This window comes from Temnothorax nylanderi, unplaced genomic scaffold (assembly GCF_030848795.1).
Source record: "Temnothorax nylanderi isolate EJ_2023f unplaced genomic scaffold, tnyl_v1.0 TNYL_tig0230_pilon, whole genome shotgun sequence".
In the NCBI taxonomy this organism is placed as follows: domain Eukaryota; kingdom Metazoa; phylum Arthropoda; class Insecta; order Hymenoptera; family Formicidae; genus Temnothorax; species Temnothorax nylanderi.
In genome coordinates this window covers 163993-178770 of record NW_027249292.1, presented here as the reverse complement: position 1 = coordinate 178770, position 14778 = coordinate 163993, and the positions used below count along the sequence as shown (strand labels likewise).

At 41.6% G+C, this 14778-nt stretch overlaps 2 protein-coding genes across 5 annotated transcripts; one reads left to right on the top strand and one right to left on the bottom strand.

Annotated features, from left to right (window-relative positions):
- Positions 1–397: 397 nt before the first annotated feature.
- Gaba-b-r1 (gamma-aminobutyric acid type B receptor subunit 1) lies at positions 398–11691 on the bottom strand. 4 transcript variants are annotated; one of them, XR_011719921.1, is made up of 14 exons: positions 10367–11691; positions 10041–10147; positions 8157–8255; positions 7918–8052; positions 7593–7763; positions 6170–6668; positions 5948–6075; positions 5578–5870; positions 5200–5443; positions 4658–4901; positions 4132–4526; positions 3630–3783; positions 3400–3566; positions 398–1349 (listed from the first exon to the last, which is right to left on the bottom strand). XR_011719921.1 is itself a non-coding variant. In XM_071717932.1 (13 exons), the coding sequence occupies exons 1-13, from the start codon at positions 10434–10436 to the stop codon at positions 1306–1308; spliced, it is 2583 nt and encodes an 860-aa protein (XP_071574033.1). In that variant the 5' UTR covers positions 10437–11687; the 3' UTR covers positions 398–1305. The 4 variants fall into 4 exon arrangements, 1 of the variants encoding a protein (XP_071574033.1); XR_011719919.1 differs by having other exon boundaries at positions 3400–3783; XR_011719920.1 differs by having other exon boundaries at positions 3400–3783; positions 4658–4865; positions 10367–11689.
- A 971-nt stretch (positions 11692–12662) lies between these two features.
- On the top strand, positions 12663–14751 carry LOC139779543 (mediator of RNA polymerase II transcription subunit 22). The gene is made up of 2 exons (XM_071717936.1): positions 12663–13087; positions 14256–14751. The coding sequence occupies exons 1-2, from the start codon at positions 12829–12831 to the stop codon at positions 14573–14575; spliced, it is 579 nt and encodes a 192-aa protein (XP_071574037.1). The 5' UTR covers positions 12663–12828; the 3' UTR covers positions 14576–14751.
- Positions 14752–14778: the final 27 nt, after the last annotated feature.

Here is a 14778-nt window from a genome sequence, read left to right as displayed (position 1 = left end):
TTCTATGTACTATATGCATATTAAGTACTCGATTAATTCAATCGACGGAATTGCCTGCAGCAAAATTTTTAATGTTGTCTGTATAATTTGTCATTCTTAATTTCTAATATCTCTGTCCATATATCGAATAGTGAGAAATTGATAATTCTGTCTGTGTTAATATACTGCGGGTAATATTTAACAGGCTACTCGCCGATTAAGCTAATCGGAGTTTGTGATATTTATTTTTTAATCAATTTTGTTTCAGCATATTCATAATAATCATAGTATACAACGCATAATCAAATACATGCATATCTCCCGTGAACGCATCATAATTCAAGTATTCATTCACGATCAACGAATATATACGCGTATTCGCACGAGGAGATGAGGGTGCACTGACTAAACTCTGTGGTGACTCTGCAGCATTTAAATTTTTTCTTTATTAAAATCTCAACTCTAGAAACAACGTAGAGATATGAACAGCCGCGATCACGTCGATCGTCGCGCCTATATAGCGCGAGCCACGCGAGCTTTCGGATCGAGTAAACAATCCCAGGGTTTAATAATTAGGTAGAGCCTTCGACTTTTTTTTTTTAACGGATTTTATAATTCAAAAACTTAAAAATAAATATCTCCATAATCTAACGTACATATATGTGATACTTTCGTTCAACAGTTCGATAGGGCTATCGTTATATAATGTATAATGCTAGACTTACAAGCGCCGTTTGCGCGGCAGTCGATCAAAACGAGTACAGTATAAAATACTGCGTGGGGTGAGCGCGCGTGGTAGGTACCGTAAAATGAGAAATTACATTCCGTTTTTAAATACACATGCCTACACACGGGATTTACGACGACAGATTTCACATATCTTTCGGTTTTTGTGTGCCTGAGAGAGAGAGAGAGAGAGAGAGAGAACACGCGATAGACAACCGTAATAACCGCGTAACGTATATATTATATATATATATATATATATATGTCTCAATACTGTATCCTTCTTCTTTTTTCGCTCTTTTTCCTCTTTCTAAGGCGCAGTCGAATCGTATCGAAACATATAAAACAATTCCATAAACTAACGCTATAAACTAACTTACAATTTAAGTACGCGCGACGAAACGGGCTTCCCGTCGCGCGTCGTCGCGAAATTATGTCTCAGACATTATACAGGAGAGTCATTCTCACGTTTGGCGTGTTCCAAGACTCGCGTATTATTTACGATTCGCAATATTGACCGTGCATGTAGATTTAATACTAGTTTTAGAAGAGAGTTTTGTCGCAAGCGTAGCGCTCGTTTGTGTGTGTATTGCTTTGGCATCATAGTCGGTGCAGTTCGTACATTTCGGCGATGTGCTGCGTGCCTAAAAAAAACAGAAGGTCAAAACACCATAAGTCTCGCGTATTCGCGGATGGACAAATTTTGCTGATGCTGAATATCCGTCCGTAAATGATTTGGAAGTCGGAAACGTATATACGTCCTCCTATACCCGAGTAAGTATCGGAAAATGATCCCACGCGCGTCTCCGGTGCTCTCTGTCAAAAACGTTCGTCAAAAATTAACAATCGTGCGTCTCCCGGCATTAAATGCTAAACGGTAATGCAACACTTCACCTCATCAAGACTCCCAAATTATAAACGAACGGCATGGAATTCTCGTAAGCATTTAAATCTCGTTAGCACACTCTTCGCGTCTATGATACAACTGCATTTAATCCGGATTTAGACCAAATTGCAATTTTTTGGTTTCTTGTCTCTTCAAATTTGGGAGTACGCTTCATGAGGTTTACAACAACGGTTTGGTACTGTACACAATTAACACGACACTTTTCTAACGAGATTTAACTGCAACAACTCAATCATGTGATCGTACAGATTATTTTTAGGCCTAACGTAAACATTATAAATTGCTTTGTGTATATAAGCACGTGCTCTGTAACAAATGATAAGCATGTTATAAATATCATCCTGAGCCAGTTCAAATCCAAATTGCAATTGTAGCCGCGGTATTATCTATACCGGTTGAATAATTCATTTTTATTTCAAATATAACATGTCTATTATATTTATATATATTGTGCGTTTTAAAATATATTTTTATTCTTTCTTATTATCTTGTTTGGAAAGATAAACATTTTCATGAGATAGATATATAGTCCACGAGAAAATTACATACCCGGTATAAGAATGTAACTTCAGATAGTTCAGGTCCCTCGTTCTTGTTCGAAACAACGGAGGAACAATAACATATTTTGCTGTTTAGTTAGATTTACCTTTCATTCAGCGAACACGTTTCGTTTTCATAATAATTTTTTTGTTATAATTTTTTGTTTTTCTCTTGTTCATTCGTTATATTTTTAAGAAAAATATCAAAATATAAATGCCTGACTGAAAACGATGGCAACGTTAACGGCTTAAACGACTTCGTTATATTTTCCTTTGAGTATATAGCTCCTCGATAAAAGAGTTAAAAGTCAAGATATAAAACACTTAAAAGCTTCATCCCTGAAAACGTTAATTCCACGGGGGGAGAGGGGTAACTTGGTCCATAGGATAAGATTGTATTACGCTAAGGAAATCCGGTTGAGTACTTTCTCACAGGTGCTGAAAAATACACCTGATAATTTCACAAACATCCAATCGCGGGCATCTACGCCAACAGCTAATAAGAATCGGGCTACATATAAAAATACACACGTCGTTCTACCAATAAATAATTAATCAATAACAGTAGATAATTATAGAAAGAAGAACACATTGTCGTTAGAAAGGTAGGGCCAACCTTCATAAAAACTTTCACGAAACATAGGCCAGATTTCATTAAATCGTGTGTTTATCCGAATTCGCAGGAAGAGTTACTAGTACACTAAGATAAAAATTACTACTCCACATATACGTATTAATCGATATTTGTATATTTAAATATTTAGCGATGTACTAAAGCTACGAAATTAGTATTTTCTTACTAAAGCGACAAACTATATAAATTATATTAATAACAATTCAAAAAATTCTCTAAACAATTTGATGAAGAGCTAACATTCACGTTAACACGACACTAACATTTTATTTGTTAATTTTATTATTGTATTAATAGATTATTTTTTTATATTCACCGAGTCTGTAGTCAATGAAGATAACGTAACATAATTTATCGTGCGGAAATTGCGTGAGGAAAAATGCATGTGCCATTTTTTTTAATAACTTAAAATCGCGATCCAGTTTCTGGCGTTTTATTAATTCTTTTAAATTGTGCAGATGCAGTCACTCGATATTTCATCGTCCGTGTTGTCGTCGCGTGGCGGTGTAGCTACCGTGGACAATCGTGTACTCCGGTCACTCAACGAGACATTGCATCCGAGAGAGTGCATCGTGAAGAAACACGCAATTAAGTACGTACCCATCGATACTTACGACAAATAATATCGGAAATACGTTCGATTTAAAAGCGAAGCGTAACGATAATCACCGAGATCGATTGAAAAGAACTTTAGGTCCCAATTGTATCGCGCGAATGCATGAGGACGTCCGTAGCGGCCTGACTTTACTCGTGTGTGTGTGGAGAGATTATAAGTACGTCTCTGAAAACTCAACATCAGAAGCGGAAGCGCGGGAGGATTTTGTACAAATGGAAATACCCCCACCGATAGCGCTGTCCGATGTCCCCTCGCCGGTGGGATAGTCAGCAATGATGAAGGACTGTTTCGGTTGACCTTGCCTGCAACGACTCGTGCCGGTTCCCTTCAGGACGTCGCGTTCAGCCAGCTTCTGCTTGAGAGTTAGAATCTTTTCCTCTTTCTGAAATACATGGGATAGAATATGCAAGAATAATCAAAGAATACATAATGACAGCAGATATGATAATTAATCGATAAAACATTGTTTTAGAACGGGTTTGAAACAAAATATTTTTATAGAAGAAATGTGAAGCCTGTACAGACAAAAGAATGTAACGGAAGAGAACAGCAAAAACGCGGAGTCGGCGGAGTGACGGTCTCGCTAGGGCACGCTAAAAGAAAGCTAAACGCTTCAACGCATAGCTCTTGATAGCATTTATTTAAACATTTACACTTCTAGTGTGCCGATTCTACTCCATCAGTACAAATAAGTTTTATTTTCGCAATAACACCGACATTGAATTCTTACCGCGGCAATGAGTTTCTGAAGCTCGTCGTTTTCGGTGAGCAGCTTCTGATACTTCTCTTCCTCTTCTTTAGATACCGCGCCGTCCGGATTGTATCTCGACTCGGACTTGTCTCGGGGATGCCTGATCACTTCGATGACCTTCGGCACGAAGATGAGGGCCATGCTGAGGAAGCAACAAAAAATAGTGGCCAGGGCCGAGAAGGCGTAGCTCGCGTCCTGCTGGCTAGAGATGACCATTACCACAGGTACCGTTATGAGGCATAGAACTACGATATTGTATATCGACATTCCCACGTATCTAGAATCGTTGATCAGTTTGATTTTGAGGCTTCTCGTCTCGTAAGATAGAAAGAGCCCGAAAGCAAGAACAATTCCTTTATAACCGTAGATCAAGCCTGGAAAAAGATATTCACAATTTCTGTACACGACTTTTACATCGTGATAGAATTATATAGGTTCGCACGCACAGTACTTATTTTCTGACACATGCGTGCACGTGTCTTCTTGAGTCAAGAGTTGCACTCACCGAGCCACAAGCTATTGTGTTCGCTCTCGCAATGTTCCAGTTCGGGTTTGATCATTGCGTCCTCGTCTGTGTAAGGCGGCAGTTCCAGGGCGAAGCTCTCGATTCTCCGACGCAACGGGTCAATCACCTGCCAAGTGACGAGGAGGATGATATCCACTAACAGCAACCCGCCCAGCATAACGTACAGCTTCCACGGCTCAATCTTCTTCTGTATAGACGAAACTTTTTGTTTAGCCGTCAATGACTAAAAGGAATCGAGAATAGGTTAAAGATGCGGGACATACGAGCGGGAACAGCAAACCATGCAGGATGGTTCCATCTTCATGAAAAACTAAAAATCAGTCTCGTTACTAATGAGGAACTCAAGGGGAAAAGCGGTACGATTATCTTCGCAGATGAGTCGTCTGGCGGAGGAGGAATAATGATAACTATGCAGAACTGTTTCATGCACATCGCGCTACAGCTCGCAAATATTATAAAGATCATTCGTACCGCTTTACCAGCGGAGAGACTCGATTATCCGTAGTTAGTTTACGACTTACTTTTCCTTGATCGGCTTTCGCCTTCGTAGAGAGTCGATGGACCCTCCACACCTTAGTGAACATGGCCCCGAACGCCAGGGTGAAACCGACCGACATCGTCCACGCTCTAGCTTGGCAGACTATCAAAAACTGCCACGGTGTCACGAACCTACCGTCAATTCCTATACACAACACGGCCAAGAAGCAGCCTATTATTCCCAAGAGCATTATCGTGTTGGCGGTGGGATGAGACGAATATATAACTCTGAAAAGTAGACATCGGTTGTGTTTAGCTATCGATTGTAGATTGCGGCCTGGTCCGCGGTATATGTTAGATAATGTATTAACGATTGCAACACGATATAGTATACGATATAGTATGATAGGTATAGTGTATACCTTCGGTGCCTATTATAGACGTTAAATACGATCAATCCGATGGCTATCACGATACCGAGCACCGACAAGGTCGCCATACTTATGAATAAGGGCAGTGACACTGTTCTCAAAACGGTTCTTATTATCGTTCTGTCCTGTGGCACCTTGCCGCCGATCCATCGCTCCACGTTCCGCCACGTCAGATTGTCGCTCTGCGTATCGTAGTACCCCAATTTAACGTACTTTCCGTCGATCACTTGCTCGATCTGCGTTAGAGCGATCCTGTCGCCCTGCGAGCTGAACGCGACGTAACCCTGCGGGAAAAAGATTTTAACGTAGCCAAAAATTGAAGGGAGCGGACGAGCGATTTTCCAGCTGCGGCACTACGTACGGAAACTCCGAGAAACTGGGTCGAGTTTACCGCCGCGTATATCTCGTCGGCGATCTCTTTGTTTTCGTAAGTGAAGTTCTTCAAACTGTTCCCCAACTTGCTTAGCCTTTCCATGGTTCTGTTAAACGCTGATGGTAGAGACAAAGAAGAAAAAAAAATCGATATAGACGATTATTGGTTGTCAACTTATTGGATATTCATGCGTGTATCCGAGAAACTCACCTAGAGCGACGGACCAGACGGCGTCGTAGGCAAGGGGCGCCTCCTGGTATCCCTCCGGATATCGATTGTTATCTATGTCGTAACCGTCGTCCTTCAGCAGCTTGTTCAATCTCTTTCGGAAGTCCTCGGCGGTCATGCCGCTGATTGTCGTGTCGTTATTCTGATTCCACATGAGCGCCTCGGTGGTTAGATGTCCCTCCGCAGCTATTCGCATTTGCTCCTTCGTGCAGGTGATGCCCTCCTTTTCCAGATTGATCTCGAACCAGTCGTCCTCGTACCAGCCTATGAAGAACCACACGTAGGACTGGCCGTACAGCTTCTGCTGATAGAGCTCGCAGAGCACCCGTCTCGCGGCTACGACGTAGAACAGGCCGACGATTATCCGCGCGTCCTGACGGCGTAGATTCTTCACTGCGTCCGTGGGATCTGACAGGAAGCTCTGACGAGTGACTATCTCTATCCCAGCTTCCTTACACCGTGCTTCTAGATCTTCGACGGTCTATGACAATTTGACGAATCAGGTTTACCATCTATTTATAATACTGACGGCGATTCATCACGCAAGAGACAGCTATTAATCCTTAATCCGATCAGCTTGCAGGGTAGGTAATATATAAAGATATTTTCTTAGATAGGTAATATAATATAGGCAAGTAATATATAAAAAGTGTAATAAGACCCATGGGATAAACTTTTAGGGGATGGCAGGTCCCACCAAGAGAATCAATTTTTGTTAAGAAACCCTTGTCCTCCGATACGTCCTTGCGGAGCTACGCTCTGGTGTACATCACGGAGGAGCTAATTAAAAGGATCATGATTCGAGGACTTTTGATTAAATCAAGGAACAATATTAAAATATTCCAAGCAGACATTCAATGCTACACAGACATGATAAATATAATCAGGTGTAAGATAAGCACTTTGAACACCTTCTGTAATAAAATGTGTAAATAAAATTTAAAAAACAAAAAATAGAAAATAAAATTAAGGAACGTGTGGACTAGTATATTGGTATATTTTATTTTATTTTTTGCTATTGCACCTGATTATATTTATCATATCTCTGTAGCACTGAATTTCTTACTGCTTGGAATATTTTAATATTGTTCCTGATTTAATCCTCAAAAGCCCTCATAATCTTCTTAATTAGTTCCTCCCTAGCATCGACTGGAGTGATGTATATCAGAGCGTAACTGTTCAAGGACGCGTCGGAAAACAAGCTAGGGTTCCTCAATAAAAATTGATTCTTTTGGTGAGACCTTACCATCCCCTGAAGTTTGTCCCTTGTTACACACTGTATAATATAAAGATATTTTCTTAAATTTGTTAAATATACAAAAGTCGAGAAATCTGTCTTATAGAGTCACTTTTTGATTTCTCAACTTCGTGAGAGACAAGCGAGGTACGTTTTTGATATTCTTACCGATATGAACACTTCTTCGGCTTGTTGCAGTATCGCTACCCGAGACCAACCGAACTTTTGCAACAATTTAATTCTCGTGGGGTTGTGCACGGTGGCGGAAGGATGCGTCCTGAACAGGGTCGGGAATCGATTTCGGTCGGACAGCGCCGGCGACGACGCACCGTAGCAGAGCTGAGAATGAATGTCACAGATGTTCTCATATTTCTTATTATACCACGAGAACATACGTATGGCCGCGATGAAATACGAGATTCGCGTAAAACGCGATCGGGGGGATGGGAGGGGAGGGGGCGGAGTAAGAAAGAAAATGGGTAGGTATACTCACCACCACCAGGTTCCACATCTTCGCCGCCTCGGCGACCGTGGTGCATACCGTGCTGCACCCGGCTAGTAGCATTAATTTATAGGGTGGAAAGTATAGTAAGTTGTACATTACGGATGCGCCGAGGCCGGGCTCGCACTGAAATGTAGGGGTAATAAATTACAGAGATAATTTTATCGCGGCGACGGCGGCGACCATCGTCCGCCATTATAATGCCATTAAAAGGATCTTCGTGAGTTTACCTCGCTATCGTTGGAATGGAGGTGCAACCTATATCCGCGTAACAAGTTCTTTTCGCGATTAACGTCCTCTAAGGCCAGTCGCGCGGCTGGCATGCAAGCCTGTTGAATAAATGATAACGCAATTCAGCTTGATTAATCCCCTAATTTGATGAGCCGGCTTTGCACGCGGGGTCAAGAGCGGTGCCGTTCGTGCAAGGGTTGCTCGCGATTAAAAACCCCAAGGTTTTGCCCCCTCGCAGGAGGGATCGCGATCGCGACGTAAATATTCGTGGGGCGAAAAGTATTAAATTTCGCACACGAAAAACCAAGAGAATTTCACGAGAAGAGATATTCAGAGGAATATAATGTCTATGAAAAATTGGAAATACGTCCTTGCCGTGTTGTATGTTTTAACTAACTAGACGATCTCATTTATGTGGACAGTTTATTAAGCTTCCTCGTACTCGTAATAGGATATCGTGTACTATTATAGAAATTATAAAATCGTAAAATGTTCGTCAGAAACTTAATAGTTCTTCGGTAAACTTGCGGAACTTCCGGAGAACTTTTCGAAACAGTTCATTGTGTATGCAGATTACTTTACGTGGTTGTGCCAACTTTACGCCGCGTAAAAAAAAAAAAGACTGTCATCGCGTTTAATTCTTAGGTAAAGCAAGAATTAAATACTCCATTATTTACCAAAAAGTAAATCATTGCTTTTAATCCTTAAATGAAGCACGAAATTAAGTACTGCGTCGTAGAAGAGCACGATGTTGCAAGGGCGGGTGCAATTTAAACGCGTTCGCTGGCGAAAAATAATGAATGCCTCGTGGAACTTTTTCGGTAAATCACCGCGGATGTCGTCGGACAGCGACGATCCGGAAGAAAATATGCTCCGGCGAGAGATAATTATGACGGGATAATAAAGAGGCGAGTTACTGTGCCGCGATTTCTCGATTCTTATTATTATTATCGTTGTTGTCGATCCAAGAGCTTTTAGGGCTCGTGAAAAATTGCGTGCTTCACTAAATTGACTAAGGATTTAACACGATCCTTGGAGATTCTGGCTTTAAGAACGCTCCGACGCGCAGGGGTTGGTTGCGAATAGGGGAGCAAAGAAAAACGTTCCTCCCTCATAGTAAACTTGCTCGCCGTTATGAGGGAACTTCTGGAATCTGGTCTCCAAAGTTTGTCTTGGCTCGCGAAGTTTGTCTTGGACATTTTGCTATCGATGTCACAAGGTTGTTTATCGAGGAATTCGTGAGAGCGAGGAACGATCGCATAACAATTCGTCCCCCTTCGTAACGCACATACAAAATGAGCAGGAAGACACGATGTATCTCTTATTGAATTTATAAAGAAAAAAAAAAGATAATTAAGCCTCTCAGATCGCACTATTGGTAATTTCTTAATTTTAGTATCAAAGCATACGATTAGTTTATAACTTTATTAATTTTTTACCTTCTCTTTACGAAATAAGATTGATTTGGCTTCTGAGAAAGTCGATTAAAAGCTCTCGTAGATATATGAGGTTCTCGGGCGAAGAAGATATCGGAGCGATCATCAATTTTTATCGATGACGTCGCGTACATTAATTAATAATCCAATTACAATTAATTTTGACAAATAAATCATTGCAAACGGAGCCTTGGGTATTTTCCTTCTATTTACCAGCTCAGCAACTTCCATCTTACAAAGAGAAAAGAAAAAATTCCTAGCTTGCTGTGTTTATTTTCTCGAAATAAAAAGAAAAGTACCTTACGACACGTCGTTGTAATGTTGTATAATAAATAAATGTTCACCCTTTTTAGCGACGTAATCATACAAGTCTCTGGTTTTCGCGGCTCACGTTTTAAAGGGAGTAAAGGGACCAAGGGAGGATCACCGCTCTCTAAGCTCCCTTACCTGGCCGCCCTGCCAGCCGCCCTCTCCGGCGACGGGGAAGATACCGCCGATGTGCAGGACGTTCTCCTCCTCGTCTTCGGGTGGTAGCGACGCCTCGGTCCAGAGCGCTGCCATTAAAATCACAATTAAGCCGAGCAACATCGCGCATTGTCGAGGAAGGCCGCACGCCATTCCGCCAGCGGCGTCTTGCTCTCTCGCGCGCGCTCGCTAAAACCGTACGTTCCTCCCTCCCTCACCCCTCTCTCGCGCTCTTTCTCTCTCTCTCTCGCTCGCTCGCTCGCTCTCTCTCTCTCTCGCTCTCTCTTTAGCTCTCTCCTACGACATACCGGGTGTAGTGGGACACGTAGTGGCAAAATCGGTGGTGTGCAATGTCGTCGAGAAAGCGCTCACTGCCATCGTCCTCGCCCGATCGACCTCGTCGCCCGACTAATCGAACACCTCTCTTTCTTTTTCTCTTTCTTTCCCTCCCCTTCTCTCCCTCTCTCTCTCTCTCTCTCTCTCTCTCTCTCTCTCTTTTCCACCCTCTCCTTCTGTCGGTCTCACGACGCTGCGTGCGCGTTCGATCGCCCGCGAATCTCCTCGCGCGAACGTCACTCTCCTCGTTCGTCCGTCCCGTCGCCTCTCGCCACTCGTTCACCACGATCGACGAAAATCAATTCCAACGCACAATTCCTTCTGCCCGTTCCCGAAGCTTCCGCGTCTCTCCTTATTCCCGATTCAATTCCACGCGAGTTGACGTTCTTCTCCACGCGCGAGAGCTCTCTTGCGCAATCCTCGCGGTTCGCAGTTGGGAACTGGCCAAGGCCCAAGTTTTCGAACTGGAATACACTCGGCGACTGGAGTATCGCGCTTCGCCCGGGATTACTCGTCGCGCGCGAGTTTCGCGTGCGAGTGGGTAGGCGAGCCGCGAGGGTGGCCAGGTGGCCTCCCGGAGATATATCGAGACCGAGGCCGATTCGATCCCCGTCGTCCCCGTCGGACAGGCGCGCGGGCGCGAGGGACGACGATTCGCGGTCACCCTCGCTGCGGCAGGCGGCTGGCGAAACGGAGGGGACGGCCGACGGCCGACGGCGCTCGTACTTCCGGTCGCTCGCGCAAGGGCACGATTCCGCATTCGCGTGGCCTGGCCGGGAACCTCGCGTGGCGGTAGCGGAGACGCGGAGAGAGATTCAGCGGTGAGCGCGCTCTTCGCGGGCGTATTCATATCGATTCCCAACCCCCTGGAGGGTCACCGGGTCTACCGTGCCGAGTGGGGTAGGAGGTAGGACGAGAGGGTGAGAGCGAGCCAGCGAGGATGGCTCCGTGAAAACGGCGCTCGCCTTCGAGTGAAAATCAATATGTCGCGGGCAATTCGAGTGGCAATCGCGCTGATAAGGGAGATTCTTCCCTTCGTCGATCTTCTCGAAGGATCGTTTCGATGAATGAGATTTGATAATTTGATAATAAAATTCGAATGCTCGAGATGCTCCTCTATAATAGTAAGACGCAGTTATAAATGATAATGATAATAAAGATGAGGGATATTGGAGGATTGAGTAGCGAATCCCCCAGGTAGAACATGAAACTCATGATGACATCATGATGACGTGATCGTGACTTTATTCATCGCTCAAAAGTTACCTGGACATCTGGACATGTCCGAATTATTATGAGTTTTGTGTTCTATATATCTGGCCTCTCGTATAGGTTTGCCAAATCCGTAAAAGCGCATGATTCTTTCAAAACGGTCAGTCTATAATATGTACATTTATAGCACAATGGAAGGGTGACTTCGACAAAACTCCGATTAATTTAATTAATAATTAACTTATCAAATATCTGTGACTTTTGTTATAAAACATGGAAAGATTATACAATATACAATAAATTCTATAATTAGAAAAGTTTACGTTCAGCAAGTCTGTGTCAATTGAATTAATCGCCGATTAAGTTAATCGGAGTTTGATCAAAGTCGTCTTTAAAAATGGACCGAGCAAACTTGATGTCAGCAATAATGCTTTTACAATTAGTGGGGACAACAAACTAAACAGAAATGAGGTCTTGGAAAGCTGCTCTGTTGGTTTCTGCAACAGATTTGTCATTATTGTTATATCTTAGGTAGTATTTTGCCGACGATATTTTTTAGCAAACATTTTGCAAAATTTCAATTTGAAAGTAGCTATATATCAAGGGAAATTCTAGCCAAGGCATCCTAGCCAACTTTTCACCCCGGACAACCCCCGGTATCTTTTGTCAGAGAAAGACGGTATATGGACCTCCAATATCTCTCGAGCCTCTCTTTCTATACGTATCAGTTAATAAAGAATCATTTATTTAAGTAATGAAAAAAATCATTAATTTAAGTAATGAATAATTATTTATTTATTTGTATCCTGGAGTTGCGAATAGAGGGACGAATCTCTTCGGGCGGGACTTTCACGCGTATGCGTGAGTAGGTACGTCATTGATCATGTGATCAACTTTAGCATACTCGTGCCAAGATACTATGCAGATGTTTTCTGGAGCTCCTGTGAATCCCCAGACAGCACGCATGTCCAAAAGCGGGACATGAGACGTCTAAAAGACATCTTTTAGACGTCTGACGAAAAAAAGATGACTAAAAGACGTCTTATGTCCCGATTTTGGACACGGTGCTGGCTGGGTCTCTATCGCTATAACAATAAGTAATACATACTTCTAATCATTATCTACATTTAATATTTCCTTTCCTTCGAAAGAGTCCAGTGACATCGTTTATTGCAGCAAAATATATACATACCTGAGACGTAAACAGCGTATCGTTTTACGCATGCGCAAGATATGTTCCTTCACCTCCTTCCTCTTTCAATCCCCTTTGATTCGCAACTTATCAAGTTATCACTGCCATCACTGGGCCGGCTGTATTATTGTGTCCTGCGAAGACGTCGACAGTGTTACACGTGTTATTCCGTTTTCCTGCGGCACGATGGCCACGCAACGTGCGCTTCCTCAGAGTAAGGAGGCGTTACTGAAATCGTACACGACGAGGTTAAAGGACGACGTGAAGTCCATGTTGGAAAATTTCGAAGGTACCTCTCTAACCTGTATATCCAGATATCCTAACCTATCGTTCGTAGGCGTTTTCCGCTCCGAGCTACGTTACTTCAAGTTATTTTACAAGTTTCTTTCAATTAAAAGTTTAAGCAAATATCTCTAAGCGAGGAAAAATGAGTCTTATGCGCTATACAATCCCTACGAATGGGTTGAAGGCACCTTTCAAACTCCCGTTTTCGCCTCCAGTAATTAGGCTTGTTTTTTTTTTGTAATTGAATTTTCTGGGCATTTTACCTTTCCTCTCTTTCCCTTCAATTGTATATTTATTTTAACTGCAGAAAGTATAACATAGCGCAGTTTCAAGGAACAGACTATTATTGCATTCCAATAATGTTGAGCCTTGTCCAATTATTTGGATTTCCATCCTCCGCGAGTGCAGGGCCACAATTTATTTAATCCATTATCTCGGAATTTGTTCATTTGTTATTTCTTTACAGTAGAATACTTCCCCAGGACGTATATCCACTTGAAATTTCTTACATTTTATGTAGGATGGTAAGATTAAAAATCAAGATAAAATTTTTCGCCCGACAAACAATTGCTGTAGCTGTTTAGTACTCCATAATTTTAGTTCTAATTTCTCAAAAAGTCCATAACATGTTTAGAAGTTTATATCTAAATGAATTAAGAAAGTATTCATTTTTGTGTCATTTCCAGTCAATAGACATAGCACAAATCAGAAATATTAAAAAACTAAAAGTGATATAAGATAACGTTAGGCATAATATTGTCAAAGGCATAAATATGAAATAAATGTAAAAGATGATGTGCGGTAATTATTTTCAAACTACATTAATATATAAAAAAATAAAAAAAAAAATAATAGAAATTTGTATCGCAATAATATTAGAATGTTGACATAGCAGCACATAATACAGTTTAATATAATCATACAATAAGTACAACTTTTATCTTTATGTATTTATATGGAATTTGCAAGGAAGATTATGGCTGCGTTCGCTTTGAGCATTTTCGCTGAAAGCGTCAGTCCATCTTTGTTTATTACATATTGAAAAAAGATGGTGTGATGTTTTTAGCACGAAAGGATCCAAAGCAAACGCAGCCTATATAGAATTTAGGTCTTTGTCTTTATAATTTTTAATGTCTTTCTTAATAATTTCGGTGTGTTTCTGTTATTTCCAGAGATAATTAAACTCGCAAAAGGGGAAAATGACTCTCAACTATCTCGAATGACGCAATGTGAGCAAGATACATACGAAATGCATGTCAGAGCAGCCAATATCGTGCGTGCCGGCGAGTCGTTAATGAAACTAGTCTCTGACATAAAGCAGTATTTAATCTTGAATGATTTTCCCTCTGTAAATGACGCCATAATACAAAATGGAAAATTATTTAGGACTAAGCAAGTAGAATGTGATCAAAAACTGGCTTCCTTGAGGGACGACATGGCCGCGGATTTATATGATCTCGAAGAGGAATATTATACTTCGATATACAAATAACACTAGTTTAAGTTTAGCATTAGTTTAACGTTAGTTTAAGTTCAAGCTTGATTTAACGCTAGTCCTGTAATATATATGTGTGAGACTGTTTTCTAACCCGAATCACAAAATATGACTCATTCATTCAATTTGTACATTATCCATTTATTTAAATAAATAAGATTAATTTTTTATAACGTTTTACTGCATTCTTTTACTCATGT